We start from the raw sequence: 13,520 nt of genomic DNA, 5'->3' as shown, positions 1-13,520 counted from the left end.
CAGTGCAGAATAATAACAATGCAGGAAAAACAATTCCGAGGAAACAATTGTAAGAAATTATAGTAGTAAAGTACATACAATGAAAAATAAGAATAAAAACATACCAACAATTCGTGGTTGCAGTAGCAGAATAGTGCAGCAGAAGAAAACGAAAAGAGAAAGCGAAAATGACTCATCAATCGCTATCGCCCAACAATATGTGTGTATATAACCATAAGTATGGTGCCTAGAAGTAATGAATTACCTGGGGCAGGTGCATATCAGGTAACACGTGGCAAACTAAAGTGAGGATTGTCAGATGGTGACCAAATGAACTGTCCGAAATAAATCAGCACAGTTTGTAAGCCTGCAACGCAATGGCTGTAAGCAGGAAAAAAACCTATCAGTGTCAGTAAATTACATCCGTGGTTAAACAGAGCTAGGAGGAGTAAATAGGCTCACCGTATGGAAAGCGGGAGTGGAGCAGTTCTCTCAAGGTCTGCAAGCAGCAGACTGCCGTCCTCGCATCGGCGCGTTGCCAAGGCAATGTGCATAAATACGACACGTGACGCACTCGAAGGGCGCGCTAGAAACTAAGGCAGCATTCCGGCCCTAGGGCTAGGATTAAGAGCTAACATTTAATTGTCAGGTCTCCTAGTGTGTTAACAGAAAAATAGGTGATGAAAATAACATTAAGTGTGAAATATCATAGGGAATGGAAAGAGAAGAAATACTGTATAGTGCACGGGCCAAAGGGCTAAAGCATGGCTAGATAAAATAATTATAGGGCCTCTCCAGGAAAAAAGAGGAATAATCAGAGAGAAAAAATACAAAAATTAAACAATGAACACAAAAGAAATACTATGGTTAGAAAACATACTGGTCAACAACAAAAGCAGATAACCATTCATAGTATCAAACTCCGCTGCTACTGGTGTCGTCAAACAGGCGACACCTTGGGTCCTAGACACAAGGTCCAGGAAATGCAGTGTTTAGGTCAAAAGTGGTATACATCCTGCAACAGTGTACATGATTTGTAGTATCAAATGGTGGTACCATGGGTCTAAGTTTAACATTTTGATACATTACTATAAACCTTCACATTCAATGGGCCCAGATCACGCTATATCAAGTATGGTCAGGAACATATCAAATAACAGTGAGTGTAACCAGAAATCACAGAAAACAATGATAATTAATCTCCTCGTTGAGTCCATGAGGTGTCAAGCTGCCGAGTTTGTCTATCCAGAAGGTCTCTCTATGGTTGAGTCTTTGGCCCAAGTCTTCATGTGGACTGTTTTCACCAGTACCTCTAGGATAACAAATCTTATTTGTGTCACATTGTGTCTATTCTCAGCCCAATGTCGTGCTACGGCTGACTTGGTATTAGCATTTCGAATGCAGGATCGGTGTTCATTCCACCTAGTCTTAACTGTTCTTGTCGATTGCCCAACATAAAATTTGCCGCATGGGCACTTAATGCCGTAGATAGTGTTGATGCTGTCACAGGTACTAAATGTCTTAAGCAGAATCTTCTCCCCTGTTCTGGGGTGATTGATGGTATTGCCCTTAATGACAGAGTTACAGTTAACGCAATGGAGACAAGGAAATGTCCCGTACGTTGAGTTGTTGGTCCTTTGGGTGAAGGTTTCGTCTAAACCAATTCATCTCTCAGGTTCCTACTGCGTTGGTAGGCAAACACTGGTAATTCACTGAACAAACTATGTACTCTGATGTCATTTTTGAAGATCCCCCAGTGTTTTTGATGGTTTTTTAAATTTTGTTACTCTGAACTGAGAATTTAGATACGCATACCGGCGACTTCAATTCTCTTTTGTTTTTGGGATTTTGAGTCGATAGTAGGGTCTCATGTGACAGAACACAATTGATTATGATGCTGAATGCACGAGACAGCTCCGAGATCACATCACATATGCTCTTTTGGACCATGACCCTACACTTTCCATCAAACAAAATTTGGAAAGCCTACTAGCTAAAGCACTTGAATTGGAATGGATCAATGGGCATACACAGACATTTCTCCTGAAAAGCCATCCTAGGATCCCAAACTTTTACACGTTACCGAAGATCCACAAGGATAGTACCAAACCACCAGGCATACCTATTGTCGCAGGTATGGAAAGCATTAACCAACCTCTGGGTATCTACATCGATTTCCTTTTGCAGCCTTTAATCCAACAAACTTCCACTTACACCCGCGACACTACCCATTTCCTGCAGAAACTTAATTCCATCACGCCTCAACAGGATGATTGGATGTTCACCATCAATGCAAGGAGCTTGTACACCTCTATACCACACGATTTGGGGATTGAATCAGTTGAATGGCTACTGTTAGAGACATCGGAAATCCGAGCGCAGAAGGAATTTATACTAGCTCTCCTACAGTTTTTCGCTGAGAATTCATACTTCCAATATGGTTCCCAATTCTACTTGCAGACATCAGGGACGTTGATGGGGGCCACCATGGCACCCACATACGCCAATTGTTTTATGCACAAGTTTGAGACTGATAATGTATTGAGTAAACAGGAATGGAACAAGGATATCCGCCTGTAGACGCGGTACATTGATGATATCTTTGGAGTGTGGAAAGGTACCAAGGAATCCTTTGAGATCTTTTTTGAATACCTCAATAACATAGACCAACGGATCCAATTCACAAGGGAGATCTCGTACGACACTATCACCTTCCTGGATGTCCTGGTTAAAAAACAAACAACTGGCTACAGTACATCTCTGTTTCGCAAAACAACGGATTGCAATAACCTTCTACACCGTCTCAGCTTTCACCAACCCAGCCTACTCAGAAATCTGCCGTACAGTCATTGTTACGAGTCAAAAAGATAGTGAGTGATCCTGAGGACTGTCTGACACAACAAATGGAGATGAAAGAGAAATTTCTTGCACGGGGCTATAAAAATGATGAACTGGAGATGGCATCTGCCAGGGTTACCGCTCTGTCACGTGAGACCCTACTATCGACTCAAAATCCCAAAAACAAAAGAGAATTGAAGTCACCGGTATACGTATCTAAATTCCCCGTTCAGAGTAACAAAATTAAAAAACCATCAAAAAACACTGGGGGATCTTCAAAAATGACATCAGAGTACAGCGTTTGTTCAGTGAATTACCGGTGTTTGCCTACCAACGCATTAGGAACCTGAGAGATGAATTGGTTCAGATGAAACCTTCACCCAAAGGACCAACAACTCAACGTACGGGAACATTTCCTTGTCTCCATTGCGTAACTCTGTCATTAAGGGCAATACCATCAATCACCCCAGAACAGGGGAGAAGATTCCGCTTAAGACATTTGGTACCAGTGACAGCATCAACACTATCTACGGCATTAAATGCCCATGCGGCAAATTTTATGTTGGGCAATCGACAAGAACAGTTAAGACAAGGTGGAATGAACACTGATCCTGCATTCGAAATGCTAATACCAACTCGGCCGAAGCACGACATTGGGCTGAGAATAGACACAATGTGACACAAATAAGATTTGTTATCCTAGAGGTACTAGTTGAAAACAGTCCACATGAAGACTTGGGCCAACGACTCAACCGTAGAGAGACCTCCTGGATAGACAAACTCGGCAGCTTGACACCTCATGGACTCAACGAGGAGATTAATTATCATTGTTTTCTGTGATTTCTGGTTACACTCACACTTGATATAGCGTGACCTGGGCCCATTGAATGTGAAGGTTTATAGTAATGTATCAAAATGTTAAATTTAGACCCATGGTACCACCATTTGATACTACAAATCATGTACACTGTTGCAGGATGTATACCACTTTTGACCTAAATGCTGCATTTCCTGGACCTTGTGTCTAGGACCCAAAGTGTCGACTGTTTGACGAGACCAGTAGCAGCGGAGTTTCATACTATGAATGGTTATCTGCTTTTGTTGTTGACCAGTATGGTTTCTAACCATAGTATTTCTTTTGTGTTCATTGTTTAATTTTTGTATTTTTTCTCTCTGATTATTCCTCTTTTTTCCTGGAAAGGCCCTATAGTTATTTTATCTAGCCATGCTTTAGCCCTTTGGCCTGTGCACTATACAGTATTTCTTCTCTTTCCATTCCCTATGATATTTCACACTTAATGTTATTTTCATCACCTATTTTTCTGTTAACACACTAGGAGACCTGACAATTTAATTTTAGCTCTTAATACTAGCCCTAGGGCCGGAATGCTGCCTTAGTTTCTAGGGCGCCCTTCGAGCGCGTCACGTGTTGTATTTATGCACATTGCCTTGGCAACACACCGATGCGAGGACGGCAGTCTGCTGCTTGCAGACCTTGAGAGAACTGACCCGCTCCCGCTTTCCATACTATGAGCCTATTTACTCCTCCTAGCTCTGTTTAACCATGGATGTCATTTACTGACACTAATAGGTTTTTTTCCTGCTTACAGCCATTGCGTTGCAGGCTTACAAACTGTGCTGATTTATTTCGGACAGTTTATTTGGTCATCATCTGACAAGCCTCACTTTAGTTTGCCACGTGTTACCTGATATCCACCTGCCTCAGGTAATTCATTACTTCTTGGCACCATACTTATGGTAATATACACACATATTGTTGGGCGATAGCGATTGATGAGTCATTTTCGCTTTCTCTTTTCATTTTCTTCTGCTGCACTCTTCTGCTAGTGCAACCACAAATTGTTGGTATGTTTTTATTCTTATTTTTCATTGTATGTACTTTACTACTATAATTTCTTACAATTATTTCCTCTGAATTGTTTTTCATGCATTGTTATTATTCTGCACTGTTAACTTAATACATGTTTTGGTATGAATTATGATTAGACTGCCCTGATGAAGGATTTTTTTCCGAAATTCATTGGCATAACTTGGTCTGATTGATTAGTCAATTGTGGCAAACTCTTCCTCACTAAGAAATTATTAGTGACTACTCATTTTTTTGACGTTTATCATTGTTGCAGATAAATATGATTTTGAAAAAATAACGGATTCTTCAAATTTTTTTGAGACTTGAAACAGAGATTCAATTTGAACTAGCACAAATCTTGAAAGTTACCACTACCCAGGTTGGGTACACTAGAGAGCGGCTATATGACTTGGTAGTTTACCTTGTCTTTTGCTTCATTCACATACGATCTTCCCATAGCAGTATCGGCAGTACACAATTGCCCTCCGCGGATCGGATCCGAGCACTGTTCAGTTCTCGCTTATGCTGATGACCTGATCATAATGGACTACACATTCAGCGCCCTGTCTAGATTGGCCAATGCGCTCTGGGATTACACTCTCAAAAACGTACTGGTTATCAATACCTAAAAAACCCAATTAATGGTTTTCTCGGCAAAAAAATTCGCCGGACCAAAGTTAGTCATGCAGGGGACTGAGATAAAATATACCGCAACATACAAATATCTGGGGGTGGAGGTTGACGTTAAAGGAGAATATACTACGTGCATACAAACCTGTATTACCAGAGCTGCACAATTAACAGCATTAATACATAGCTTTGCAATAAAAAACTGTGGCTATACTACGTGGGGCGTGCGCCAACTATATCTGCAGATACCGGTTCCCATGATCACCTATGGACTAGAGGCTTTACTGCACATCAATTTAAGCTGGTTCCAAGTCATAGAGGGCAAATTTTGGAGACAGATATTGGGCCTTCCCCAATGTATCCCAATGGCGATACTCAGATTGGAATTGGGGCTAAGCTCCCTTAAAGCAACCATACTTAAAAGAAGCTGAGATCTACTCTAAGATGACCAACCAAACCACTGAATTCTTTATTAAGATCATTGAACCAAGAAATCTCTAGAGATACGACTCCTTACCATCTAAAAGCTCATATGGAAAACCTGTACAAGCAGATTGGTTGGATTCCAGCACTGAGGGATGCATGTGACGCATCAAAGAAGGCTCTTTCTAAACAAAAAGATCTATGGGACTGGCTCGAGAACTACGATCATCTGAGCAAACTTACAAAGTATACATTTGTACAGTATAGGCTATATACTTATCTGAAACCACAGCTATACTTTGACTTGAGTCCCTCCAGTAAACTTAGACGTTTCCTTCTTTTGCTGCGTTTTGATTGTCTACCAGTACTAGCCAATAAGTGGATTGATAATCATCTACTCTCACATGAAAGACATTGTTTAATGTGTAAGGACACCTCCACTAATGAAACAGCTATACATCTACTAACAGCCTGCCCGACCATGTCTAAAACCTATGAACTATGCTATGGAAATATGGTCCATAAGTTGGAGCACATAGAAGATCCATGGGTCTGGTATCACAGCCTAAACTCTTCCTCTATAAAAACTCACATAGCCATGTATAGCACATGGCTGAATATTGAGAAATCTCTGGCAATTACCATCTAGCCTATTGAACAACTGAATTTCATCATACTTTACCGAACCAGCAGGTTATGTCCTCTATCATACAACCTATAGAGATCGTTATCATCACTGAGGATTATTGCTGCACAATGTCCGATCCTTTTGAAACTAATCTAAAGTATTTACAGCTACACTGACTGAGGGAAGGGAAGACTCTGATCCCTGCAAATGTAATGAAGCATATTTCTTATGATGCACTATACAGAACTATTAACTGTACTTATCATTTTTTGTTTTTAGCTATAGTAGCATTATTATGTTATTGTTATATAGATTGATTCTTCATCTATGAAATTTTGTGATAAGAATTATTAGTTGTCTTTCTTTTTAAATGAGGTCTTTGTCTTCCAAATTCTGCCTGAGTTTCCTTGATTCTGTTTTCTTTCTCTTCTGTTTTTTATAATAATATTTTATATCTACTTAAATCTTATTTCTCTTATCTTCTATTATCTGTTAAATTCATCATTCGTTTATTATTATGTATATGTGTAAAGTTTATATTTAAACTGTTTCACATTATTAAATAAATTAAAGTTATGTTGTCCAAAGTTGATTATAGTGGAAGAAGTCTGCCTTTTTTTTTCCTGTTCAGTGTTTCTTACCTTTGTTCGTTCAGATAGGACCTTTGAGAGGTCAGTGGGGTTCAGGTCATCCCATAGGGTTGTGTTATATCTGTGTGCTGTCCTTTTTGTTTCAATATCTGTCACAGGTTTTTTTTTATCCTGCAGCCTGTGTGGTCTACTACTCCCGAGTTGTTGGGTGAATGCCTTTTGTGTCTATTGTTGTTTGTCTGTTCCATGAGAGATTTTGGGGTCCTCTGGTGGTGGCAGTGGTGCCCGACGGACTCTGCTTAATTGGCACGCTACCCCAATGAGATTGGCCTGCTGGGACTTCGGTTTCTGTTGTGTTGCTCCTTGTTGAATATTTAATCATTGTGTTCATTGTAGAGCGTTGTTTGTTGGATGGGTGTCAGGTCTTGCGACAGTGGCATTTTTGTGCTGGTTTGTAGTAGTTGGTTCGCCTCTGGCTAGGTTGTTAGAAATACTCAATCCTGGTGTATTAAAAAATCAATCAAATATTCAAAGTATACAAATACAACTTCAATTTCAAATGAGGCTGCAAGCAGGGCTCGAGTGTGATACATTGCATCTTACAAGAAGATGTAGATCTGCATTGGGTGACTTTCTTCCATCCACAAGCTGATGTTGGCACTGGAGGTGCTCGTACTATCATTATTTTAGCAACGAATAATCTCTATATGTCATAACTGTTTCTACTTCCTGAATTGAAGTACATCCTGAACATTGGGAAAAGTTATATGAACATTTAATATGCCAATTTGGCATACACAACTCTGTAAGTATGCACTGATCGGGTATGTAGCTCTCATATCTCATATACATTTTGAAAACATTAATTAGGCGTGTGATGTAAAGAAATAATAGGTTATTGCAATAGCCAGTGCATCATTTCCAGTTGGTGGGGTACTCCTAGCCATATTGAATGTGGTACATGAAAGAGGCAGCATGATAGCACCCATATGGAATGTGGTACATGAAAGAGGCAGCATAATAGCAGCCATGTGGAATATGGTACATGAAACAGGAAGCATGATAGCACCCATATGGAATGTGGTACATGAAAGAGACAGCATGAAAGCACCCATATGGAATGTGGTACATGAAAGAGGCAGCATGATAGCACCCATATGGAATGTGGTACATGAAAGAGGCCGCATGATAGCACCCATATGGAATGTGGTACATGAAAGAGGCAGCATAATAGCAGCCATATGAATGTGGTACATGAAAGAGGCAGCATGAAAGCACCCATATGGAATGTGGTACATGAAACAGGCAGCATGATAGCACCCATATGGAATGTGGTACATGAAAGAGGCAGCATAATAGCAGCCATATGGAATATGGTACATGAAACAGGAAGCATGATAGCACCCATATGGAATGTGGTACATGAAAGAGACAGCATGAAAGCACCCATATGGAATGTGGTACATGAAACAGGCAGCATGATAGCACCCATATGGAATGTGGTACATGAAAGAGGCAGCATGATAGCACCCATATGGAATGTGGTACATGAAAGAGGCAGCATAATAGCAGCCATATGAATGTGGTACATGAAAGAGGCAGCATGAAAGCACCCATATGGAATGTGGTACATGAAAAAGGCAGCATGATAGCACCCATATGGAATGTGGTACATGAAAGAGGCAGCAGGAAAGCATCCATATGGAATGTGGTACATGAAAGAGGCAGCATGATAGCACCCATATGGAATGTGATACATGAAAGAGGCAGCATGATAGCCCTGCAGTGCAAAGAGGCAATAGGTTCAGCCAAAAGGCCAGGATCTATACTAGGCTGAAAGGCCTGCAGCAAAGCTTGAATGGCCTTGTCCCTTAATTGAACTATAAAATGCAGCTATGGGGCACTCAGTGAAATGCACTGGTTCCTATGGACATTTGACATGTTCTCCTCTCTCTTGCAGTTCATCAAGGCCTTTATCAATGAGACCTGGCTCCGACGACATAACTCGCCAATAACTGGAGGTACTCTCACTCTGCTATGGTCCCTAATCGTGTCAGTTTACAGCATAGGCGGGCTCATTGGAGCACTCGTGTCTGGATATTTCATTGGACTATATGGCAAGTAAGTGGTGGAAACAGTCTCACTCTCTCTATCTCTCTCGCTCTCTCTCTCGCTCTCTCTCCCTCCAATCAGTTCTATTATAAAATGCACAATATGGGTATTTAAATGTTTAAATTATATAACTCCTTATGGGGCAACACACATATAATACAGTTACTGATTTCAAATGTGAGGTGAAGGTGGGAGCTTAAAGGAAAAAGTGGGATCATCGAAATATCGCCGTAAGCAGAGACTACACACTGAGGCCCCGCCGGGCACTGCAGCAGCTATCCAGCTACTCATACGAGGGCCAACCCATCCCCTTCTCATACATCTTGCTGAAGACCCCTGGTCGAAACACGTGTTGGATTCTTTTCGTCATGCAAATGTACCAATACTCGCCTGCAGACAATTGGCCAGTAACTACCGCCATTACCACCAGGGATCCAACTATAGCCATTGATTTCAAATGTGGATAAACACAACCAGAGTTGTGGTCATGGTCCCCCATATTAGCATATTGTGTGATGCTAGGAAAATCACTCCACTGCTTTCTCACTCCACCATATACATAGAAGTCGCTGTGCTCTCCATGGCTCTCCTTGGAAATCCCTAAAAGGCAAAAGGTGTTTGGAAACCATTTGCATGAACCAAAGTACATGTCTATGTGGTCTGTTTTTGAGCAAATTCCTCTGTGTTTTGACAGGTTTTAATGCAAACTCACATGGGGTTTTAAAGGGATTATGAGTGGTTTCATAGTGCAATGATACCAAGTTCACCATTTCGCCTGACTGCCATAGAGGTTCCCTGTCTATAAGTCAATTTTTGGATGCAATTATTTGTGTTTCAATTCTATTTGCTCCACTTTGGCCTTAAGACTGTACTTCACACCCACTTCCGGTGTACCGGCAATCCTGCCGTACACAGAGGTCTTGTGGAAAGAGTAGGTTTTCCACTGAGCTGATGTTTGAGTGTCGGTTGAACAGTGTATTTCTGTGCCTGGGTTCAAATATTAATACAGACTCAATCCAACCATTGGGACTGTTTGTTCACCAGGTGGTGGCACTCAACCCTATGCCATTACACAATAATATAAACAATTTGAGAAGACTGGTCCTGCACTAAGTGCCAATAGGGCACTCAAATACATTTCAGCTCTCATGGAGGAATCTCTCCAGTCTATAGACGATTGCAAGCTTCAGACATATTTATTTGATCAAAAGAAAAATGGATATTAACTGCAATTACATTAATATATTCAATCGAAATATGCACTGCACATGTTAGTGTGCTCTAGGCAATCATGGATACAGTGCTGCATATGTTAAAATGTTTGCTTGACAATATCTACATTGATATCATCAATAGGTTTCTCCCTACTTCTACCAGTTACCCTAACTGGTGACTGCAGCTCAGGATCTTGGGTGTGTATGCAGATTATTCCCAGAGGAGCCCAGCAGCTGCCTAAGAGGGGCCCAGTCCCAACATCCCAGCAATCCCCAAAAGTGTGTTGGTATTCTCAGAAGAGACCCTACATGCAGAAGGCCAGCCTTGCATGAAAGTGTCTTCAGGGACACGCGCTTATCCCTACTGGAGAACGGTCTGCCTATGACTGTGGGGCCCTCCAGTTTGGTGGACAGGTGTTTATGCTGTTTGCCTGCAGCCACGAGGACTCTCTCACAGCTCCTCATCCTCAAAGCTTTAAGGTGACCTTACTGTGTTAAAAAGAAATGTAGCTGAGAAATGTTGCCAGGCTATTAACTTCAAAGATGTATTCTCTTTACCTTATGACTAAGAATATTTACACTAACTAATGGACCTGAGAACAGCCTTACTATTGTGCTCTATTTTAGTAGTAATTGTCATGGTTTACAAGTCCTTACTGGTTGGTTGGAACTGGAAGAGCAGGCTGGACTTAAACATCAGAAGTCGGTTGGTTGGAGACAGGAGGAGAAGGTTGGGGTGAAAAGTAGGGATCAACTACAAGAGGCTAGGAAGGAGGTAGTCACTGATCTTTGCCTCCATTCTACTGGGTATTGTTGGTTTCTTTTAGTCACCAATATGTTCCCCATGAAAGAATTTCACACAATAGAGTAAGAGACTACAACACTTCATACTACTATGATGCCAGACTCCAATACTGCTTACTACGAAGGTGCCAGACTACAACACTTCATACTACTGGGGTACACTTCATACTACTGGGGTGCCAGATTATAACACTTCATACTGCTAGGGTGCCAGATTACAACATTTCATAGTACTAGGGTGTCAGACTACAACACTTCCAACTACTAGGGTACACTTCAAACTACCAGGGTGCCAGACTACAACACTTCATACTACTAGAGTGCCAGATTACAACACTTCATACTACAAGGGTGCCTGAATACATCACTTCCCACTACTAGGGTGCCAGGCTGCAACATTTCATACTAATAGGGTGTCAGACTACAACACTTCATACTACTAGAGTACACTTCAAACTACTAGGGTGCCAGACTTCAACACTTCATAATACTAGGGTGCCAGGCTTTCACTGAGTAAAGAAGAAGGGACACCCATCCTATCCCACTCTTCGTCCCCTTATGTTTCCATTAATATTCACATTCGGCAATCACAGAGCCTATTCTTGGCTTTGCCACTCTGGGCCTCCCGGCTTGGCAGTGCCAGTATTACTATTCTGGAGTTTGTTTGGTCGGAGAAATTCAAGAATTCCTTGACAGCAAAAAGCCTGCATACTTTCAGGGGTTCACTTGAGCAAGCCTTGAGTTCATCAAACAGCCACACACTGCAATTACTTATACGTACATGTGTCTTTCTTAAAGAGTTGCCTTCACTTAAACAATCCTTGCTCCCTACTACCACATTTGAATTTTCCCTGTCAATTTTCTGCACTGTAATCAGCTATCTAGGTTTGGCTGGATCAGCATGAACCCGCGCTTCCACAAACATCATCACTCTCCCTCTTACCTGCCTCGCCTCTGCTTGAATCTCTCTTTGTTTTATCTTTCTCTTCCTGTCCCCTATCTTTACACCTACATTCTTTTTCCACTTCTTCCTCCGTCTATATTCTGACTATCTCTGTTTAGGGCACAATATGCCTACATCCAGACAAGGCTCGTCCCTCTGAAACCACTGTGGTGGTGATTTGGTGCAGCATAAATGCTTTGCAACATAACATCACTTCACCGTCCCATTCATAAGGTTCTTTAATGGTACGTTTTGATGTTGAGTGCCGTATACAAGGTTTATATAGATATTTACATTGGAAACAATATTTTTAGTTGGATAACAAGAAGTGATTACTTATTTTAACGGTTTATAGTGATGGCAGCGAATGCCAAAGAATCGAATGCCTTAGCATCTAAGAAAAAGCAATGAAAAAAAACATCGAATATATATTTTTTTCCATTTTTTTTATGGGGGTGGGTCCCCCAACCCCCATTTTCTTACCCCTTATAACCCATTACAATTAAAATAAAACCGTTACCTTTGAAAAAATGTATTCAATGCTTTCTTTTCGATGCCTTTTTTTCAATGCTTTGGTCATTCAATGCTTTGTATTCGAGGCATTGACTGGATACCATTTTAACCCAGACACCTCCATTGCTTGCTCAAGTTTCCTGTATTTGTGATTGAATTCATTGTATTTGATCATTGATGCAGTGCTGCTTTCGCTCTAACCCAGTGGTCTTCAAACTTTTTAGGCTTGGCACCCCCTGAGCAAAATGTGGGCAGGCCGGGCCCCTCCCCCAAAAAAATGCCAAATGGACAGTAAGTCCAAATGGCTATGAACTATTGCACGCCGTCACCGCACCCTACTCCCAATATGGTCCGTGGGCTCCCCCACCTGTTGCCATCACAGTCTCCAGACTCCTTCATCCCACTTCTAGCCCGGTCCCTGCGCTCTCCCACCCCACCCCAGACGCTGGGCTCTCCAAACCCTGCTCTCACCACTATCACATGGCTCCCGCCCATCCTGCTCCCACCAAAGTCCCTGGGCTCCCCCACCCTGCTCCCAGCACAATCTCAGGCCAGTGGTGGCTGGTGATTTTTTTAAGTGGAGGGGCATAAATATTTGCACCAGATATGCCATTACGACCGAGCACAGCGAGTTTGGTTGTAACAATCAAGAGGGGCTCGGGGGGGGGGTTCCCCCCATGAATTATTTTAAATAATGGCTTAAAATGTTACATTTTGGAGCATACTTTAAAAAAATGGGTAAAAATCCATGTAGCTTGCAATTGGCCCAGGGGGCCCAGGGGGCAGACATGATATTTTTTTACTGGACATCTATGATAGATGTAAAAGATACCATCCCTGTCCCCTGGGACACACAGTGCCTAACACAATCAACATGATGATGTGTGTATGCAAGGCGCTGGGGTGCCAAGGGGGAAAGCATGGTATTTTTGACTGGACATCTATGATAGATATCCAGTAAGAAAATACCATCCCT

At 41.7% G+C, this 13,520-nt stretch overlaps 1 protein-coding gene across 1 annotated transcript in view; it reads left to right on the top strand.

Annotated features, from left to right (window-relative positions):
- The window catches only part of LOC138492615 (solute carrier family 2, facilitated glucose transporter member 11-like), a 306,936-nt gene that overhangs the window by 37,292 nt on the left and 256,124 nt on the right, over window positions 1-13,520 (top strand). Inside the window, exon 3 of the mRNA XM_069619908.1 lies at window positions 8,919-9,079. Coding sequence (XP_069476009.1) covers window positions 8,919-9,079 — 161 coding nt within the window. The remainder of the gene's footprint in view (window positions 1-8,918; window positions 9,080-13,520) is intronic.

The sequence above is a fragment of the Ambystoma mexicanum genome, chromosome 10, assembly GCF_040938575.1.
Source record: "Ambystoma mexicanum isolate Mex_15411 chromosome 10, UKY_AmexF1_1, whole genome shotgun sequence".
NCBI lineage: Eukaryota > Metazoa > Chordata > Amphibia > Caudata > Ambystomatidae > Ambystoma > Ambystoma mexicanum.
The sequence above is the reverse complement of the archived record's forward strand: the minus strand, read 5'-3'. Positions and strand labels throughout refer to the sequence as shown.